Source organism: Protomyctophum bolini (genome assembly GCF_963924005.1).
Source record: "Protomyctophum bolini genome assembly, chromosome: 12".
Taxonomy (NCBI): Eukaryota; Metazoa; Chordata; class Actinopteri; order Myctophiformes; family Myctophidae; genus Protomyctophum; species Protomyctophum bolini.
This window is the reverse complement of record NC_137873.1, coordinates 8,328,147-8,351,115: the sequence shown is the minus strand read 5'-3', so window position 1 is coordinate 8,351,115 and position 22,969 is coordinate 8,328,147. Positions and strand designations below refer to the sequence as shown.

The 22,969-nt window shown below is 43.4% G+C and overlaps 1 protein-coding gene across 1 annotated transcript in view; it reads left to right on the top strand.

Annotated features, from left to right (window-relative positions):
• pappa2 (pappalysin 2) overlaps nt 1–22,969 on the top strand; it is a 177,985-nt gene that overhangs the window by 117,560 nt on the left and 37,456 nt on the right. Inside the window, exons 26-30 of the mRNA XM_080778846.1 lie at nt 2,295–2,508; nt 7,508–7,679; nt 7,992–8,124; nt 10,473–10,597; nt 17,565–17,636. Of these exons, the coding sequence (XP_080634972.1) occupies nt 2,295–2,508; nt 7,508–7,679; nt 7,992–8,124; nt 10,473–10,597; nt 17,565–17,636 (716 nt within the window). The remainder of the gene's footprint in view (nt 1–2,294; nt 2,509–7,507; nt 7,680–7,991; nt 8,125–10,472; nt 10,598–17,564; nt 17,637–22,969) is intronic.

Sequence of the window (22,969 nt, the reverse complement as noted above, 5' to 3'; positions counted from 1 at the left end):
TTGACAGCATGTTGCTTGTGTTGATTATCTCTGAAAATAGCCCGATGTCCACATGTGTCTGTTGTTGTGGTCTTTTTTTCTGTCCAGGAGGCGAATTCTGCCCAAAGAGCGTTTTCACACAGTCAGCAGTGAGGCAAAGATTTATGTTATAAAACACTGATTATAGAGAAATAATATTAAGTGTGGCTTTTGGGGTTTTCGGGGTATGTATGCTCGAAGGCCATATCGCGCGTCATTCAGCGCAGCGAAAACACTGCCACGCACGCACACATGCTCACACACACACACACACACACACACACACACACACACACGCACACGCGCACACACACACACACACGCACACACACACACACACACACACGCGCACACACACACACACACACACACACACACACACACACACACACACACACGCACACACACACAGTAGACCACAACAATCTATGCACACCACCACTACAGCTGTATCAGGTTTTAAATAATGGCCGCCCCAACACCAGTATATTTTATAATGGCTTATAAAACAAATTCTATACAATGTTAAAGATTCATAAAATTTTATAGAGCTATTAAAGTGAGCAGGATTCTCCGTGTTACGGTTGTGTACACACATCGTGTGGGGCGGCCATGGCGTGTTAGCTTGAGCTAACGTTGACCATATGCTCTCCTAGCGCTCTGAAGGGTGCCAGCTAGCCTCTCCAAATGCAGGGCTTTCCGAAATTACGCCACCATGTGGCAGCCAAGTCAATGGATTTTCAATGGCAGTAAATGACAACTAGATAATATCTAAATACAGTGGGTGGGCGCCCCTCATTTCAAGTGTGATTTTTTTAGACCCATTTTGAGTTTTTTTCAATAGCCCCTCCCATATGGCCAGCTCGTGTGTGTGTGTGTTTATTTCTTTTTTCTTTTTTTTTTAAATATATTTTTCATCCCACGATTCTGTAACCCATTTTTCACCCCTGTGTCAATCATCTAATGTGATCCTGGGCTCTACACACCCTCCACCAACCTAGTCCCCATATATGGGGGACAAGGGGAGAGCAACGGACTTGAACTCATGCTTCCTTCATGCCTGAGTGTCCAAGTCGCTCCTTTACACCTGACAGGGGGGAGTTTCCCTGGTTGGACGTAGCGCGTGGAAGGAACACGTTATTCCAACCAGTTCCTTTCCCCTCTGTGTTTGTGTGTGTGTGTGTGTGTGTGTGTGTGTGTGTGTGTGTGTGTGTGTGTGTGTGTGTGTGTGTGTGTGTGTTAACACAAACCTTGCCCTCCCCAAACGAAAATGAAAATGAAAGGATAATTCAAGTGTTTGTTATTTAGGCCTGAGGCAGATTTCAAGTTTTCTGAAAAACTTCAAATATTTATATAGCAGCTCACATTTCTTACATGTTTTTAATACTGTACATACTGTACAGAACCCAAAAAATCCCAAAAAGGCTTAAGGCTGTAATTGCTGTCAAAGGTGCCTCAACAAAGTACTAAACCAAGAATGTGTTTTTCCAGTTTCTTATTTATAATAAATTAACAAAATATTCAAAAATACTTTTTTCATCGAATTTAATTCCTTTTGAAATGAGGCGGTAACAAAACAAAATGTGGAAAAAGTGAAGGAGTGTGAATACTTTCCCACTGCAGTGTCCCTCTGGAGTGAGTGTGGAACTAGTGGCCCTCTGGAGTGAGTGTGGAACTATAGTGGCCCTCTGGAGTGAGTGTGGAACTATAGTGGCCCTCTGGAGTGAGTGTGGAACTATAGCGGCCCTCTGGAGTGAGTGTGGAACTATAGTGGCCCTCTGGAGTGAGTGTGGAACTATAGCGGCCCTCTGGAGTGAGTGTGGAACTATAGCGGCCCTCTGGAGTGAGTTTGGAAATATAGCGGCCCTCTGGAGTGAGTGTGGAACTATAGTGGCCCTCTGGAGTGAGTGTGGAACTATAGCGGCCCTCTGGAGTGAGTGTGGAACTATAGCGGCCCTCTGGAGTGAGTGTGGAACTATAGTGGCCCTCTGGAGTGAGTTTGGAAATATAGCGGCCCTCTGGAGTGAGTGTGGAACTATAGTGGCCCTCTGGAGTGAGTGTGTAAATAGTAGTGGCTCTCTGGAGTGAGTGTGTAAATAGTAGTGGCTCTCTGGAGTGAGTGTGTAAATAGTAGTGGCTCTCTGGAGTGAGTGTGTAAATAGTAGTGGCCCTCTGGAGTGAGTGTGTAAATAGTAGTGGCTCTCTGGAGTGAGTGTGGAGATAGTAGTGTCCATCTCCATCTTCACGGTGTCCCATCCATCCCGTTGTGCTGGCAGGTGACAGCGACAGGCTGGTGTGTCTGGAGGACGGCCTGTGGTCCTTCCCCGAGGCCTACTGCAAGGTGGAGTGTCCCGAAGCGCCCGTCATCGCCAACGCCAAGTCCCTGTCGACGGACTGCCTCGCCACAGGCCACGACGTGGGCGCTGTGTGCCGCTACAAGTGCAACCCAGGGTACTACGTGACGGGCAGCCTGGGCAAGAAGACGCGGAAGTGAGTTTTTTTTACTATTCACCTGCCTTTATTGGATAGACTGTACACTACAGTGTGGTGACAGGAAATGGGGAGCGAGATTGGGGGTGGTGACACCAGTGTTGTTTTTTGGCATTTGAGTCATTAGTCATAGTCTTTGGACTGAAACATCATTTAGTGTTAGTCACCTGGAATGTCTATAGTGTTAGTCTAGTTTTAGTCGACTGAATCTACAGTTGATTTAGTCGACTAAAATGTATTTTACTGGATCTCTTGTCCACTAGTCCCTTCCTAACATTTTAGTCTAGTTTTTATTTGTCGACGGAATTGTCGGTATATTTTGTCTTAGTTATCATCATTAGTCATCATAGCTTCGTTTTCATTTAGTTTCCATTCGTTTTTTGTCAGTGGAAAAAGGTAGTAGACGAACAGTGTTAGTCACCTGGAATGTCTATAGTGTTAGTCTAGTTTTAGTCGACTGAATCTACAGTTGATTTAGTCGACTAAAATGTATTTTACTGGATCTCTTGTCCACTAGTCCCTTCCTAACATTTTAGTCTAGTTTTTATTTGTCGACGGAATTGTCGGTATATTTTGTCTTAGTTATCATCATTAGTCATCATAGCTTCGTTTTCATTTAGTTTCCATTCGTTTTTTGTCAGTGGAAAAAGGTAGTAGACGAACAGTTTTCGTCTTAGTTTTAGTCGGCGAACATCGGGATCGGGAGTCGAACCCACGGCACGCCCTCAGGCTGCCTCAGCAGCCTAGGTGTCCGGACCGCTACACTGGCCGTCCGAGGCGGAAGGAAGTGAGTGTTTAGTTTAGTTTTCCTTCCTTCGCTCTTGTGTCCTTTTTGGGTGTTAGACCAGTGGTAAACACATAGGTCATTTCAGACGGGCCTTGTAATTAATTGTCAATGAGACCTGCGTTTCTTCTTTTTTGTACACGCAGAGAAGTCGCAGGGCGGTCCTGTGAAATTGTCGCACGTGCTTGTGCTCTTTTCATGCGCCGGGTCTCGAATAGCAGATCTACAAGCTCACAACGCGTCGCATTTGCACTTTTAGATCTGCTATTGGCTATGATTGACTTCCAATTCAATTTTGTCAGCCTTCTGATTGGTCCCTGACTGACTAATCACGGGCGGGACATGACAAAGGATGAATTCTAGTTGCCATTTGAGTCACATCAGTAACGTCCACTGCATCTAAATAAAGCTTTAGTGACATCAGTAACATCCACTGCATCTAAATAAAGCTTTAGTGACATCAGTAACGTCCACTGCATCTAATTAAAGCTTTAGTGACATCAGTAACATCCACTGCATCTAAATAAAGCTTTAGTGACATCAGTAACATCCACTGCATCTAAATAAAGCTTTAGTGACATCAGTAACATCCACTGCATCTAAATAAAGCTTTAGTGACATCAGTAACATCCACTGCATCTAAATAAAGCTTTAGTGACATCAGTAACATCCACTGCATCTAAATAAAGCTTTAGTGACATCAGTAACATCCACTGCATCTAAATAAAGCTTTAGTGACATCAGTAACGTCCACTGCATCTAAATAAAGCTTTAGTGACATCAGTAACGTCCACTGCATCTAAATAAAGCTTTAGTGACATCAGTAACATCCACTGCATCTAAATAAAGCTTTAGTGACATCAGTAACGTCCACTGCATCTAAATAAAGCTTTAGTGACATCAGTAACGTCCACTGCATCTAAATAAAGCTTTATGACATCAGTAACATCCACTGCATCTAAATAAAGCTTTAGTGACATCAGTAACGTCCACTGCAACTTAAATACAGCTTTATGACATCAGTAACATCCACTGCATCTAAATAAAGCTTTATGACATCAGTAACATCCACTGCATCTAAATAAAGCTTTAGTGACATCAGTAACGTCCACTGCAACTTAAATACAGCTTTATGACATCAGTAACATCCACTGCATCTAAATAAAGATTTATGACATCAGTAACATCCACTGCATCTTAATTAAGCTTTAGTGACATCAGTAACATCCACTGCATCTTAATAAAGCTTTAGTGACATCAGTAACGTCCACTGCATCTTAATTAAGCTTTAGTGACATCAGTAACGTCCACTGCATCTTAATTAAGCTTTAGTGACATCAGTAACGTCCACTGCATCTAAATAAAGCTTTAGTGACATCAGTAACATCCACTGCATCTAAATAAAGCTTTAGTGACATCAGTAACGTCCACTGCATCTAAATAAAGCTTTAGTGACATCAGTAACGTCCACTGCATCTTAATTGCGAACGCAGTGAGCACTTACTATTAGACCTAGCAGATCATGTCTGTGTGTCTGTCTGTCTGTCTGTCTGTCTGTCTGTCTGTCTGTCCGTGTGTCTGTCCCGCTATCCAAATATGGAGTGTGTTGCATCAGCAATCACTCAGCTCCATATATGGGCACAAAAGGGGCCAGGTACCCCAGCTCCATATATGGGCACAAAAGGGGCCAGGTACCCCAGCTCCATATATGGGCACAAAAGGGGCCAGTGATTTGTTTGTTGTGGACCTGGCCCCTTTTGTGCCCATATATGGAGCTGAGCGTTCGCTTCCCGCGTTCGCGCGTCTTACTCGTAAAGCTTTATGACATCAGTAACGTCCACTGCATCTAAATAAAGCTTTAGTGACATCGGTAACGTCCACTGCATCTAAATAAAGCAATATTACAAGAGAGGGTGTGGGGTTAACGTGATTATTGCCACGACAGGGATGCGTTCAGGAACTAGACGAAGTCGAGTTCCGCAAGCATCACTGAAGTAATATTGCAATTCTACCACAGTTACCCTTAAAACTAAGAAAATCGCTGAAAGATTTTTTTTAATGACAGATGTAGTCACTACGACCACAAATCCCAAGAAACTAGCTAGCCTAGCCACGGAGTTTGCTAGCGCTCTGGGAGAACAGAGCAGCTGAATTATTAGTTTTGATTAGGTGTTGAATGGTGCTGGTTTAACCCACGGCTAGAAGGCTGTTTCATCCAATGAGATTGCAACCTTGAAACGACCTGTGGTATAATTAAGCTTTAGTGACATCAGTAACGTCCACTGCATCTAAATAAAGAAACTTGTTATATCCACTTAGCTGGACACCGGGTTCCACAAGAGAGCTGTGCACCCCAAAGACATACCGTGAAATGTACTGTAATTATCCTGTACTTTTCCGCCTCCTAATTGAATTCTGATGTCTCTTTTTGCACTGTCTGTGCAGTGCAAACGTTGAGCGCACGCACCTCTGAACTTGCTTTTGATAATCATTAAACTGTATTTAGCATTACTGCCCTCAAACGATATAGTTCTATAGTTTGACAAAGAAGGTCAAGTCCTCAGACAACGAGGAGCTGTTTATTCCCCTCAACGCCGTCTTCCTTTTATTGCTTAAATTAAGGAATACATTAATATAACGTGTTCACAGCCGTGTCTTGTGCGGTAATGTGAACAGCACATCCTGTGGAGACGTAAAGGGCTAATTTTTCTGCCTGAGAGTTATAGAGGAATTTCCTTGTTTTTTCCTTTATTTTACAACGGCCTCATTAAGCAGCTCCTTAATCAAATTAGGATCTCTGATTTACGCTGGAATTTTACAGAACCCAGTAACGAGGCACCGCGTACGCATGCCCACCTCCTCTAGCCTCGGTTTAAATAGTGCAGTGAGTACATTTAAAAAAATATATAAAAAAAGGGTATTTTTAGGTCCATCACCTGCGAACAGCATTCGGTTTTTCCTCAGTATTCGTGCTCAACAAAAAAGGCCTCCAATAAAACCGTGTACCAGCGCAAACCCGGGCCTCATTATTGCTGTCGCCAATTGTATTCATTGGGCAACTTTGTTCATTATTAAATGCGATTTCTGTGCTGTTAATGAGATGTGGGTTTTCTATTGGGAGCGGAGGCAGATGCCGGGGAAAGGTTTATATCCGCCGAAGCTGGTTTGAGTCTAGGCTATAGGATCTGTGTCTGTACTGCAGGGTACTGTGTACGCCTACCTCTTTGTGTACACATACAAATGTAAGCAAAATCCATTTGATAAATTAACATTACAAAGTATACAAACAGTACGTGTTTGTGTTTTGATTTAGTTTCATTCATAGTCCTTTGAATACAATTAATTCCCGATTGAAATGTTTTCAAAAGATTGAAATGGAAAGTGCTGCACATGAAGTACTTTTATAAGTACTTTATGTGCGCACACACACACACACACACACACACACACACACACACACACACACACACACACACACACACACACACACACACACACACACACACACACACACTCATACACACACTTTAGAATCATTTGCACAAGCATGTCGGGAGCGACGCAGTACAAAGTCACAGATGACATTTTGGATATTCGATGCTAAACGGATGTTTAAAAAAAACAGCTAACAAACGGTGAATAAAATACTATAAATTCTGGATTAAACGACATTAAAGAAACACCAGATTTCTCGTGTTGGCACACATGGGTACACAAGGATTAAACCCGAGAAATAGATAGACTGGTTTAAAGGAGCATTCAGTGATTTGGGTGATTTGGAAAAAAAACCCCGGTCCGCTCCGGTAACAAGATGTGCACATGCACACGCACTAGAGTGGGGTCCTGGGGGACACGCGACAACACGCACACCAAGGCTCCGCTCGATCATGATTGGCGGAAGGCCCCTCTCTATCCTGATTGGATGAAAGCTGGGCCACCTAGTCAAAAATGAAACCTATGGTTTTTTGACCCCCTTAGGGGTTAACTGGGGACAGGGAGGAACTCCTTATAATTATGGTCAGCACACTCTATAGTAGAGAGGATTATCACAAGAAAACGAAAAAAGACGTGATATTTGAATTAAGGGAAATCACTGAATATAAGTATAAAAAAAACACTGGTGATAACGGAGTGGAGTTTGACACAGCTTGGTTCCGTTCCTTCCACACGGGAAGTAAATGAAGGTGGTGTGTTCTGTTTCCTGTCCCCACACAGGAAGTACATGAAGGTGGTGTGCCAGGAGGGCGGCCAGTGGGACGAGCTGGGATGTGTGCCCGTGTCCTGTCCGCCGCTGCCCGACGTCTTCCAGGGCATGTACACCTGCACCAACGACCTGCGCTACGACTCCCTGTGCACGCTGCAATGCCCCGACGACTCAGCCGACAACGTGAGTAACAACCATATACAGTTTTCAGAAAAAACGGCCGAAGAAAATGGTATAATCTTGCAAGGCGTTTGCTAAAACAGTTTCATGTTTGAGTATCGGACGAAAAACTAAATTTCATTCTGAACCCCTCCACGAAAATACCTCGTTGTCCTGACCCCCCTTATCCATCGTTTATACATTATGGATAAATAGTGTGGACTTAGACTGTTTTTCGTCTGTGGCATTAAAGAAAATACATTCTTATGGGTAGCCTACGTATGGGTCCGTCTCTATAGATAAGACGTGCTGTTTAATTATTGTCCTCCCAAACAGAGCACCATCCGCTGCACCAAGGACGGGCTGTGGAGCAAAGACTTCGCCATGTGTTCCAGGCTGCAGGGGGCGTGCTCTCCCCCTGCCCACCTCAACGCCGTGGAGTACAGCTGTGACCAGGAGATGACCGTCGGTGAGTGACCTCTCACCAGGGCTGGACTGGGACAAAAAATTCGGCCCGGTCATTTTCGCGTGAATTTGGCCCAGACCGGCCCACCCACCACAACCAGCGCTCAGATAGCAGAAACTCTACCGCCCGCTCCGTCGCGGCACACACAAACAAACAAGCCCTAATAATACCACCACTTTTACAGAACAACATAAATGATACAAACCAACAGACAACTAACTACACAACCCTTTGTAGAGGGTTTATTTGACAGTCTGCAGCTCTGCCTGCAGGCCGTCTCCCCTGCATGGAGACAGTCTGCAGCTCTGACTGCAGACCGTCTCACCTGCATGGAGACAGCTCTGACTGCAAGGGAAGTTTGCTCCACAGCTTAACCCATTTAGACCTGAAAACAATTCTACAAATACCTTCTAAATCCTGACAGTTTTCTGAAAAAAACCCCCATGTTTCTAGGTCAGTGGTTCTCAATATTCCATGTCAATTAAAGACCCCCAGAATTATAATGAAATTGGCCACCGACTCCCATCTGAAAATGTGTAGTTCCAGGGACCCTCCCCCAGATGCAAAGATTTGAGTTAAAAATGTTCGCTTTGAAAGAATATATTCAATGATTTGTGTCACATTTTCACGATTTTTCAAAAATAGCAGACCTATACAAGCTCGTAGCGCGGCACTCGATGCCGCGCTATGAGCTTGTAGATCTGCTATTTTTCAATAGCTAAAGTGTGACATAATACCTAAAACACCTAAAACGCCCAGAATGGATTAACCAGGAGGGAGATCAGGAGACTACAGTGTGGAGCCTTATTGGTCAGGATGTTTTACAAACTATTTACAATTTAGGGCATTTAGCCGACGCCTCTTAATCCAGAGTGATTTACAGTAAGCCAGAACAACACATCGTAATACATGATCAAATACATATAAATAAGTCATCAAGGATCATAAATAAGCTAAGAAGCTAACATACAGTGGAATATCTGTACAGTGAAACGTTAAGTAAACACTATGGAATGCTATGTCCAATCCAATCCAATCCACTTTATTTATAAAGCACATCTTTATACAAGGTTGAAACAAAGTGCTGTACACAAAGAAATACTATAGAATATCGAGAAAAAAGCAACAACAACAGTACAAAAACAGGGCAACATAAGGACACAATGCAGTGGAAGCAGCAACTCTTAATCAGTATGTTCAAATGCCAAGGAGTACAAGTGAGTTTTCAGACGTGATTTAAACACAAGGACAAGGATTGAGAAGCTCTGACATGAGGTGGAAGTTCATTCCACAGTGTGAGTGCTACAACAGAAAATGACTTATATCCCCCCCCCCCGGGATTTCAGCTTTGATTTACGGATCTCTACATGATATGCTAACTAAATTTACATAATGTAGCTTTTGCATAGGACTGCATGGTTGTGGAGGCTAGGGGAGACAGTGCTGCAGAGGGTAAGGTGGAGTCTGAATTAGAGGTGATGTTTTCAGACTGCGACGGAAGATTAGGGAGTGAGTCTGCAGTTCTGATTGCAATGCGGGAAGTTCATTCCATCGTTTTTTGGAGCCAGAAGGGAGAAGAGTCTGGGCCGTGTGGAGCGTTAAATGTCCCGGCCCGTTTTAGGGAATGTTCTGCCAACCTCCCCCTGTGTGTGTCAGTGAAGGTTAGTGGGCTGCAGACAGAACCACATCACCAGTGCAGTGTTTTTACCTGTTGTTTGGGCAGCAACCAGAAACCCAAGGAATTAAGGAAGGGACCTCAAAGGAATATTTTGGAAAACAATTTTTTGGAAGGTCGAAGACCAGGCTTTGCTGAGGCATTCTGGGTAATTTGGGGGAGGGGTTTCAGTGAGCCCTTGCTGGGAGGCCATGCAGTAAGGAGGGGGGGGGGGGGGGTCGGCATGTCTGGAGATGACTGAGCTAAACTCTTCATGGAGCTCTTCATTCTGACCTGAGATCAGATTTAAAAAAAATGTCTTCTACATCCTGACAGTTTTCCATTCTGACCTGAGATCAGATTAAAAAAATGTCTTCTATGTCAGTCGCTGTTCGATTTTTCCAAAAAATAGCAGACCTACAAGCTACGAGCTTGTAGATCTGCTATTTTTCAATAGCTAAAGCACGACATGACGCCGACACCAAAATGGGTTTTTAACTGCCAAAGTGTCCGAATCGCAAAGATGACAGAGTTCTCTGAAGCTGTCGGCTCGGCCCCGGGTTGTCCCCACACACCTCTCTCTCTCTGTTTGCACATGAATAAATTCAACAGATGCAAATGAAAGCTTTGCGTGCGTGCGTGCGAGGTATAAAGTGTGTTATTTTTTTCCCTTCCCTGGATCGTTCTCCGCTGCTAGGTTCTGTTTGCTACGTGACGTGCGCAGTGGCGCTGGAGGACATGGACCTGCGTGACCCGGTGGTTCTGCCCAACGGGTCCTCGCCCCAATCCCTCAAGCACTGGATGCTGCCCACCAGGGTTCAGGTACGGGTCATATATATATAGTTGCGAATGCAGTGAGCACTTACTATGAGACCTAGCAGATCATGTCTGTCTGTGTGTCTGTCTGTCCCGCTTTTGTGCCCATATATGAAGCTGAGTGATTACGTCACCATGACTCAGCCATAACCATATAAGGAGTCCCCAAAGCAGCTATACGTCCAAAACCCAAATATGTACGAGCTGCGTTCGCTTCCCGCGTTTGCGCGTCTTACTGGTATTAATACCTTTTTGCTATCTGTTTAACTACAGTATTTCTTCTGTGGAAAGTACAACTAATTACATGTTCTCAAGTTGTGTATACTTGAGTACACATTTGAGGTACTTTGAGGTACTTGAGTATTTCCAATTTTTGTATCTGTAACTTTACCTCTACTTCCACTACGTCTCAGAGGCAATTCAGGCAAATATTGCACTATTTTTTTTTTACTCGGCCACAATTATTTGAAAACTGTATAGTTGGTATCTTTGGTAGATCGTAAACAGGAAATGTAGTCTCTTATAACGTTAACCCATTCTGGACGGGAACCTCCTTTTGCTGTTTTAATTTAACTAAGCATTGTTATACTTTAGCTATTGAAAAATAGCAGATCTACAAGCTCTTAGCGTGCCACCGAGTGGCGCGCTACGAGCTTGTATAGGTCTGCTATTTTTTTTTTATCGTAAAAAAAATGCGGCACAAATCTTTTAATATATAATTCTTTCAAAACGTTCCTGGTCTTGCAAAAGAGTAGTTGTTTTTGCTTCTCCTCGTCTGCTGCCGTGATGTGCATGTCCAGTCGGGACCAGGCGGTCAGCAGCGGTTGTGAAAGCTGATCCGTTGATAAACAGCATCTTTTTTTTGGTGTTGTGTTTTGTTTTGATCCATCACGATGAGGATGAATAATGGACTTAACCCATTCTGAACGGGAAACCATTTTGGTGTTAGCATCGTGTCGTGCTTTAGCTATTGAAAAACAGCAGATCTACAAGCTCGTAGCGCGCCACCGAGTGGCGCGCTACGAGCTTGTAGGTCTGCTATTTTTGAAAAATCGAAGAACGACTGACATTTTTAGAATCTGATCTCAGGTCAGAACGGGCTCATCAGACCAGTGTGTGTCCAGTGGAAACCTTGTATGAATCTGATCTCAGGTCAGAATGGGCTAATCATCTGGCAGGGCAGCGCCGTGTGGTTTAGGTTCAGACCCTCTCACTGCCAAGACCATGAGCTACTGCTTCTGCTCTAGACTCAGCTAAACTAGACGCTACTACACCCAGCTATACTGCTTCTGCTCTAGACTCAGCTAAACTAGACGCTACTACACCCAGCTATACTGCTTCTGCTCTAGACTCAGCTAAACTAGACGCTACTACACCCAGCTATACTGCTTCTGCTCTAGACTCAGCTAAACTAGACGCTACTACACCCAGCTATACTGCTTCTGCTCTAGACTCAGCTAAACTAGACGCAACTACACCCAGCTATACTGCTTCTTTTATAAATTCTGACAGTTTTCTGAAATGCCCATGTTTCTGTATCAGTGCAGTGCTCAATATTTAATTTCAAAGGACCACAAAAATGATATGTAATTGGCCGCCGACCCCCCATCTGAAAATATGTTGTTCCAGAGACCTCCCCACGAAGTGAAGATTTGAGTTAAAACTGTATACGCTCTGAAAAGATATTATATAAAGATTTTGCACCACACTTTCATGATTTTTCAAAAATAGCAGACCTACAACTAAGCTCGCTATCAGCTCGTATATCTGCTATTTTTCAATAGCTAAAGTATAACATGCTGCTTAACGCCAAAAGGGGTTCCCGCCCAGAATGAGTTTTAAACATCCGTATTCCTTCAGTTACAAGAAGTCTACATTGGAGAATGTCAAATAATTGTTATTTGCCTGTTATCTCTGCTATGGTACCAACATCAATACAGCATGGAATTATGGGCATAAAACCTTATCCAACGATAACAACATATTCTTTCGGTTTTTTTTGGTCTTGAGAGGCCAGATCTCATCAGACGGTGGTTCCGTGTGTGTGGCTCGAGACAATTCCAAATCAATAAATAATGGGCCTCGATATGAAAAGGGTCCGCTGGTGTTAAACGAGTCAAATAAAGTTGTTTTGTTGGAACAGTTGGGATGTTTTTTCTCCGTGCTTTTATTAGGGGTGTCTAGAATCGCAATTCCCGTTATGAAGGATTCAAAATTGATTAATAATTTCCAAAAAAAAAAATATATATATATATATATATATATATATATTTTTTTTTTTACATTTTTTTTTTTACATTTTACATTTACAGCAGTTTTCACTACATGGTGTTTGTGTTATGAAATGTAAGCTCACTCTAATCACAGTAAACATCCTGTCTTCAGTCATTTTCAAGTTACTGTATAGTCAGTACTACAGTCACTTCAGTTGGCTGGAGTATAGATTGTGAGGAAATCCTATGTATTGAATCGATAATCATTTTCAATAGAGAATTGTTTTGAATCTGGAAAATAATGCTTTTGAATTATAATTTTGAAATCGATTTTTAATTGAATCGTGACCCCAATAATCGTAATGGAATGGAATGGTGGGACAGCCAGAGATCCACAGCCTCAGTGCTTCTATAGCGCTGAGTGATCGACGGCAGAGAGTTCAGTTCAGAACGTCACCGAGAGCATGAATTAGTTCTGCCCGATCTTCCAGAACTCTCAGCTGGGCTGAAACTGGAAGGTTCTCCGTGTGCGTATAAAGGAACGTTACGCCTGTTTAATCACTCCAAACAATTTAACCTTTCTGACAATCACACGCTGCTGGCATCAACACTGGGCAGTATGACATCATGCCTCTCACCAAACCATTCTGCCACGCACGCACGCACACACACACACACACACACACACACACACACACACACACACACACACACACACACACACACACACACACACACACACACACACACGTATACACACGCAAACATGCACGCGCACGCACGCACACTTTTACCGTTTTTTATACCATGGTGCCAAGACTTTATAGGAGTGTGTCGTATCTTTGGTTCTGGGGGTCAAAAAAGAAGCACATGGGTTTGTTTTCCTAGAAAGCCTTAATTTCCCAACACGGTCTCTCAGGAACGGCGTTCTTAACGTTAACACTAAGGCGTATAAACAACCCTCTTCATCTCTCTTTTTGGGTGGTCAGGCGGTCAGCGGAGCCAGTTCTCTCCCGCTGGCCGCGAGCCGCCGCGAGGTCACATAGTTTGGACGTGTCTCTCTCTCTCTCTCTCTCTGAAAGGCGTTCTTGCGCCACATCTCTGCGGCGGTGTGGAGGTATTGTGTGTTATCTCCTCTGAACATGTTTGGAACCAACGGAGTCTTTACACCTCCCCTGGAGCGCCCGGGCTGCACTGACAGGGGAGGATCCCCTATCTCTCTCTCTCTCTCTCTCTCTCTCTCTCTCTCTCTGTCTCTCTCTCTCTCTCTCTCTCTCTCTCTCTCGCACGCTCTTTGTCAGTCAATCATGCGTCTATTTACCACTTAAACCGTTTTCCAGCGGCGGTCGCTCAGACTGGCAGGAGGCAGAAAATATACGCAGGCAGCAGCAGCAGCAAGCAAGAACATCAGAGAGAGAGAGAGAGAGAGAGAGAGAGAGAGAGAATTGCATGCCAATGGGGTCAAGACATTAGGTCTAATTTAGCCTTCCTGTGCGGAACTCATAGCATGTTTTATGAAAAACTGAACGTGTGAAGTTGCCATTTTTGCCAACTATTATAATTATGTCTGTTCTTAATTCACTTGTGCTATACTTGTCCACTGGTGCTGCCCATACAGGCAATCTTTCTTTTTCGCTCTGGTTTTTTTTTTCTTCGGGTTTTGTGGCCTATAAAATGACGACAAAATACTGTTGGGGTTCGGGCCCGAGCCTCGGATCTGCCCAGTATAGGGCCCGGTTAGGGACGGGTAGGGGCCTTTGGTTTTCAGGCCCCGCTGACAGACAACTCTAATTGTTCTGTTGATGTTCCTCAGATTGTGATCAGGGGGGGGTCGGTGGTGGTTATACTGTGTGTCTCCCCTCTGGAGCTACTGCAAGGAATGCTGTTGATTCAGATAAAAACTTCATTTCTCAGTGCGCAACACACAAAAAAGGAAGGTTCTTGATCCTCAAAGAGATTCCATCCAGAACCCTCAAAAACCCTTTACAAAAAGAAAAAAACATCAAACTATATCGTTCTTTTCATTTGTTTTATTAACGCGTGCGGCCAACTTTTCTTTATTATTTTTTTTACATCCATTCCAAACTGCTGTTATTTTTAGGGCAGAAAGGTATTGCTGGGCTGGGGGTGTGTGTGTGTGTGTGTGGGGGGGGGGGGGGGGGTGGGGGGGGACATTTTTTAGATTGTACATTTTTATTTATTTAAATACTTTTTTTTTTGGGGGGGGGGGGCGTCCTTGACTTTACAAGTGTTGAGCACCGCTGATATTGCAACATACGTTTTTTTTAAGAAAACATGTTTTTTTTAGGATTTAGAAGACATAAATATAGTGGTTGCAATGGTATTACTTGATTACCTGAGTCCTGTGGTGGGAGTCCTGGTCTGGTTTTGATGAATATCAAACACACTTCGAGCCATACACGTCCAAAAACGGTTAATAATAAAACGCCACACTCTTTATGCCATCCTTGCGTTTGAAACCATAGACTGTAAATAAATATGGACAAAGCGTTCTCCGGGGTCTGATATGGACGTAAGATGAAGCCTGTCAGCAAATCGCCATCTTTCTAGATCTGTTTGGGCCCAGCTGAGCCCATTGGCTGGCCCAGACAACGAGGCGGGACTTCCCCCCCCCCCTTCTTCTTTGTTGGTTTTTATTTTGACTCGAGCGGGGGGGGTGGCTCCCGGTCATAGACTGTAAAGGTAGCCACGCCCCCTCAGAACATACTAGACTTTATGGTATTTTTTTTTTAATAAATGGGACCATAATTTTCCAAAAAGAATATATTAGATATTATATATTAGAAATGAGACTTTAAACTAGTGACTGGAAGCAGAAAGTATTCATGACCATGTTTATTAAGGTAATACAGTCTAGGTGAAGTTGGGCCCAATGACAGCGCCACAACAGGCCATTATATGAACTTTCAGGAAGTCAGGCTTTCCTACTGGCTTCAGACACTATAGAGCGCCGCAGTCCCCGCCCCCTTTCAGAAAAGCGAGTGGCCCAGGAAGTGAAAAGCCCCATGCATTCTGCCATCGGCACATTTAATATAATTTATTTAAAGACGGTTACGCCGCGGACAAAGCCAATTCGGATCGTGACGAATCATGACAATGAACACAATATTTTGGGACGATCAAATCATTAGAAAGAAGAAAAGAAAGTCAGGAGACAACACTATTTGTTTTATTTTTCGTCTTATAAATTATTTGATCGGCCCAAAATATTGTGTTCATTGTCATGATTCGTCACGATCCGAATTGGCTTTGTCCGCCGGCGTAACCGTCTTTAAATAAATTATATAAAAAGTGCCGATGGCAGAATGCATGGGGCTTTCACTTCCTGGGCCACTCGCTTTCTGAAAGGGGGCGGGGACTGCGGCGCTCTATTGGCTTCACTGGCTCCCCTGGTTTGAACCATGTTAGTTACCGACCCGACCCGATCGAGGTTGCGGACAGGTTGCGTTCTTACTTCCAGATAAAAGAAATGGTCGGCAGAGGACCCGCGAAATTACGTCATTTTGTATCGTTTTTGCTTGGCAAGGTCTACTGAGGTGCCCGAAAACATGCCGGTGTTTAAGTAGTTCCGGTCACTTGGTGGGTGGTCACTATTTCTACACTGGTGCAGTGTTGTTTTTGCCAGCACATTTAGATTTTTAGTTCAAAGGTCTCTTCAATAGTTTTAATTTAGTTTCAGTCACGTTTTAGTCACCTGGATGTTTAAGTGTTTTAGTCTAGTTTTTAGTGGACTAAATATCCCAAGATTGTATAGTCGACTAAATCTAGGCTACAGTTGATTTATTTCCTTCAAGTTGTACTACTTGTCAAAGATGTAAATTGCAGAATTGAAAAGAAAAAAGGGAATCCAATTAAGGCACTCCGTCTTTAGTAAAAAAAATGATTTATTGATGAGCAAAGCAAATAAATAACAGGTCCTACGCGTTTGGACCATAAGGTCTATCTCTGACGAAGACCTTTTGGTCGAAACGCGTACAGGTCCTGTTATTTATTCTCCTCTGCTCATCAATAAATTATTTGAATCTTTCACCAAAGACAGAGTGCCTCTTGGATTCCCTCATTTCTTTTAAAGTCTGCAACCTTTGACACGCAGTCCGACTCGGAGGGATCGAAGATGCCTTTCGTCTACGTAACCATTTATTTGTTTTATTTCTTACGTTTGCAGTATTGACACGTTCACTTATAACCCATTTAGACCTGAGGACGATTCTAGAAAGCTTCTAAATCCTGACAGTTTTCTGGAAAAACCTCAGTTTGGTTCTCAAACTATTTCATGTCAAGGAGCGCCCCAAAATTAGATCTGTATTCGGGCCGCTGATCCCCATCTGAAAATATGTTGCTCCAGAGACCCCCCCCCCGGAAGCCACGATTTGAGTTAAAATCATTCACTCTGAAAATATATATTCAAAGATTTGCGACACATTTTCATGATAATTTTTTTTTTTGTAGATCTGCTATTTTATCAATAGCTAAACTATAACATGAGGGCTTAAAAACACCAAAAGGGCTTCCCCGACCGACCGTCTAGAATGGCTTAAAGTGAAAACATTTCAGTGTTTTTTTTCCCCACCCTCTGCATGGCAACGTCGGGGGGGGACAGAAGAAGAAGAAGCAGACGACGGAGGAGGAGGAGGAAGGAAAGGGAAACATTGTATAAAGTGCTGAGGATTTGCATGTGGATGTTCTAATGTTTTGCTTATGGCCCCTTTTTTTATTTCCTTTTTCCTCCTCCCTTCCAGAGTATCGTGTGCACGGGGAGGCTGAGGTGGCACCCTGACCCTCGGCATGTTCACTGCGTCCAGTCGTGTGAGGTAAGAGTCTGGCCATCCCAAATATGCATGACGGAATTCCTGTCCGTCGAGCCGTGTGGGTTTGCGCATGTTTTCGCGTGCTCCGCTCATGCGTGCGTTTGTGTATACGCGCTGCTGCGTTAAGCACGAGCATATTTTACAGTCTCTCTCTCTCTCTCTCCTCTCTCCTCTCTCTCCTCTCTCTCTCTCTCTCTCTCTCTCTCTCGCATCGTGTGCTAACGGAGATGTTTTATTGATGTAGAAAAAAAATGGAGGCACTTTTTTTTTGAGACAGCTGCGCTTGTTCATCGGCCCTGTTATGGGGTGACCAGATTCAAACTGTTTCATTTGAGGGACAGAAGTTTCTTGATGGGGGGACGGGGGTCCCCCCATGGGGGTCCCCCCCATCCCACTTGTCCCACACAAGCCATACTTGGGAGTAGTACCGGGTTAACAACTTACTACTTGAGTTCTGTTTGAGTGCGATATTAAATGCCTTGATGTCATATTCGACCATACAGGCCTATTGGGTATAATACTCCTCTGGTGTCTCACATTTTGTTTTAAAAAAATGTAACAGGCTTAAAAACACATACATCTTGTAGGAAGAGACAATGAGAGAGATTTACAACAGAAGGCCAACTATTAGGGGACTAACTATTAGGGCAATTGTTTATTGTTTATTGTTTATAAGGATCCCCATTAGCTTTTGCCTTGACAAAAGCTATAGTCTTCCTGCAGGTCCGACACAGACAAACATTTAACATTTAACAAAGGCAATACTTACAATTGTTTACAAACACTAACTCAAAATAAAACATAGTAAAATATAAAATATAAAATAAGAAATACAAAACATAGGAGAAATAAAAAAAACAAAGAAAAACATAACACATAATTGAACACTGATGCCATTGTCTGCCAGTCACAATGTGGGGACAGGGTCTCAATTTGTTTCCTCATGTCACGCGAAAGCAGGTGAGTCAGTGTTGTTTTTGGCAGCAAATTTCTATTTTAGTTTTAGTCATAGTCTCTTGAATATATAGTTTTCATTTAGTTTTAGTCACATTTTAGTCACCCGAAATGTTTTATTGTCAGTCTACTTTTAGTCGACTAAATGTCATCAGTGCCCATACCCGAAGGCGGGGTTGGCGAAAGGGGCCTTTCTGTGTGGAGTTTACATGTTCTCCCCGTGGTCCCCTAGGGTAGGTATACCCTCACAAAAAGACATGCAGTAATCCTGGTCACTAAACTGCCTCCCCCTGGCCAGCCGGGGGCGCCTGATGGAGGGGAAAGGAACTGGTTGGAATAACGTGTTCCTTTCACGCGCTACGTCCAACCAGGGAAACTCCCCCCTGTCAGGTGTAAAGGAGCAACTTGGACACTCAAGCATGAAGGAAGCATGAGTTAAGTCCGTTGCTCTCCCCAGGTTGGCAGAGGGTGTGTAGAGCCCAGTAATCACAGTATAGATGATTGACACAGGGTGTGAAAAATGGGTTACAAAATCGTGTGGGATAAAAAAAATATATAAAAAAAAAAGGAAAGTAAAAGTGCATTATAAAGAGCTACTCAATCACTTGTTGTAAACGAAGCCCTTGGAACTACAGTGTGCTTCACAGTCAGTGGGTTTTAAACTGTTACACATTGTCAGGCCATAACCCACATGTATCTTGTAATCATGTAACCACATGGACTCGCAGACGTCTCCAATAACCCGCTGAGACCTATATGAGACCAGAATGTATTCTAAATCCAAAAACAGTTTTCAGAAAAAAAACATTTCTATACGTTTCTATATCAGTGGCTCTCAAACTATTTCATGTCAAGGACCCCCAAAATATGATATCATATGACCCCCCCCCCCCCCCCCACATCTGAAAATATTTTGTTCCAGGGACCCCCCCCCCCCACCCCCCACAAAAAAAGAAAAAAAAAAGTTTTATGTGAAAGAATTATATATTGAAAGATTTGCACACATTTCACAATTATATAAAAATAAATAAATAGCAGATCTACAAGCTTGTGGCGCCGCACTCAGTCCCGCGCTATATGAGCTTGTACATCTGCTATTTTTCCCAACGGCTAAAGTATATCACATAATGGTTGTTATAGTGGTTAAGTGGACTCAGATGCGTTCCAGGTCTTAATGGATAATACCAGAGCCAAGCAGTCTGAAGGGTTGTTGTTGTAATCATCACCAGTCAGGTAGACCAGTACAGGGACGCTCCCGCAATGTGCTTCACATTTTGACGCTGATAAAAGACAGGTAGAGAGAGAATCGTTTTGGTTTTTTTTCGAGAATTTCCTTTTAACCCATTCTGACCTGAGATCAGATTCATACGAGGTTTCCACTGGGACACACACTGGTCTGATGAACCCCATTCTGACCTGAGATCAGATTTAAAAAAATGTCAGTCGTTCTTCGATTTTTCAAAAAATAGCAGACCTACAAGCTCGTAGCGCGCCACTCGGTGGCGCACTACGAGCTTGTAGATCTGCTATTTTTTAAATAGCTAAAGCATAAAATTATGCTAACACCAAAATGGGTTCCCGTTCAGAATGGGTTAAGAGCTGTCCAGAGATCCATCGCTATGATGGCCAAGCCTAACGGATTAGCTGATAAAATGGACACTGACAAATCGCCCAGTGGTGGAAAGTAATAAAGTACGTTTACTCAAGTACTGTACTCAAGTATTTCCAATTTCCAATACTGTTACTTTATGTACCCACTAAACTACTACATCTTGGATCCAAATGAGTACTTTTTACTTTTGGCACTTTAAATACAATTTTGATGCCAATACACTTTTTAGTTTTACTCAAGTATATTTTGAATCCCGGGACTTTTAACTAATACTACTTAGTTATTAGTATTGATACTTTTACAAAATAAATGTGAATACTTGTTTCCTTTGATGACATTTAACCCATTCTAGACGGGAACCCCTTTTGGTGTTTTAACTAAGCATTATGTTATACTTTAGCTATTGAAAAATAGCAGATCTATACAAGCTTGTAGCGCGCCACCGAGTGGCGCGCTACGAGCTTGTAGGTCTGCTATATTTTTGAGTGGTGCAACCACTCCTACAACCAGCAATGTCCGTGCGTATGTATGTATGTATGTATGTATCTACTGTATGTATCAGTGGTCTGTCATGAGCACAAGTATGTGACTTATTAGTACCAGTAGGGAGCGCCAGAAACAGAGAGAGAGAGATAGTGATGTGCCTGCTGCCTGCTAATATGAGAGAGAGAGAGAGAGAGAGAGAGAGAGAGGTGGGGGGGGGATTGCACCAGTTCACACGGGTGTGATATTTTTTTTATCGTGAAAATGTGGCACAGATCTTTGAATATATATTCTTTCAGGAGACTTTTTATTTATCTCGACGTCAGGCCTAAATGTGTTAATTGCCAGGTGACATTTAAGCAGCACAGGTGTTCTATCGTTAGCGTCTGCAGCGGAGAGCCGCTGACAGTTTGGTACGACCACTTATTCCGGATCGCTCCAGTAATATCAACCAACATTCCAATAAAGCTCCTGGACAAGCGATGCTATCCGTATGTAGGCTATTTGAACTGAACTGGTTTTAACAACAGTGACAGTTTCTGACCGAGGCTATACGTCATAGATTTATTTTTTTATTTTAGTTTTTTCATGTCATGTGAAAGCAGGGAATCATAGCTTCAAATTGACATATTGGTTGTTCGGTTTGACCATAGGAGGCCTTAAGTATGTTTCACCAGTTTCAATTGAAACGGGTCTCCACCCTCAGGGGGGCCTCAACAAAATAATGATGTCATAGGTATATGGGGGCCTCATATTTGGTCTTGAAACGGGCCTCCAGATTCCTAAGGCCGCCCCTGAGAACACACAAACACACCAAGCTGGCCATAGGGGGCGCTAGCTCCCCTCAAAGAGCCAGAATGCAAAATGCTTGTCATTCAGCCTCACTTTGAGTTGCTCAGTGGACTGTCTCTCACACAGCGATATGGAGAAAAATATCACACCCGCGTGACGTGAGCGGCACTGTTGTCACCATACATCACATTCCGTGCTCAGCCAGGCAGCTTGAGCACATTACGCGCATGTGCGCACGCACACACACACACACACACACACACACACACACACACACACACACCCTCAAAATACAACACAGCTCAGTGTTAGGGAACGCTGTAGCAATTTACAATTTAAGCATTTAGACGCTCTTAATCCAGAGTGACTTACATTTAGCAAGAACAAAAAAGCATGGGAATACACCACATGAAAAGCATTTATCATGAAACATGCGTACGCTAAGAACGTAACAGTGGAATATCTATATAATGAAACTATATTATAAACTATACATATATACTAGACTATGCTATACGTGTGGAAGACCCATAGATCCATAGACCCTTAGATCCATAGATCCATAGACCCCAAGGTAGCCGCAATGAAGTAATAAATATAGAAAGAGTTCAAAGGGTGCAGATGAAGAACAGCTGCACTAATTGGCGTCGTTAAGGCGTGCATGGCAACAGTGTGTGTCTCGTGTGATTTCACACCAGAAGATATAAGATGATGCACCGTGTTGAAAATGACTGTAGACGTCGAGAGAGAAGAGAGAGCGAGACAGACAGACAGACAGACAGACAGACAGAGTGATGTTGTCTTGGACCGTTTCCAAAGCAGGAGGACCAAAGCGGGTCCGTCATGCTGCTGTAGCAGTGAGGAACAAACTGTATTCCTTTGGAGGCTGCTGTGTCTGTGATGTAGTGACCTTCAACAACATGGAACAGATGGATGTCCATGTCTTCAACACAATGTCTTTATGCTGGAAGAAGTTACCTCCAGTGGAACCAGGAAGAGAAGACGGTCACCTTGAGGTTCCATCTATGCGCTGGGGCCACACAGCTGTGCTGATAGAAGATACAGTCTACATCTGGGGAGGCTATCCTTACTGCAATGTGCTTTATGCATTTGATGTTGACGCCCACAGATGGTTCCAAAACAGGGTTTCTGGGACTGTTCCAGAGGGGAGGTGTTACCACTCAGCCTGTGTGTTGGAGAAGGTCATGTTTATCCATGGAGGATGAAGAAGAAGAAGAAATGCGTTCTGGTAAATCAAGTTTACCAAGGGTAACTCGACTAAGCATCAGATACTTGTTTACAGCAAGGCCCACATGGAGCATTTCATGGTAGAGGTTCAATGCCTTGTCCAAGGGCACTTCAACGGTGGTAAATTTAACGTGTCGGATCGCTGATTCGAACTGGCGACCTTCCGGTATCTAGACCGCTCCGCAATCCACTCGGCCACCGCTGCCACCAAGCTGGCTAGATACACTTATGACATGTACAAGTTGGA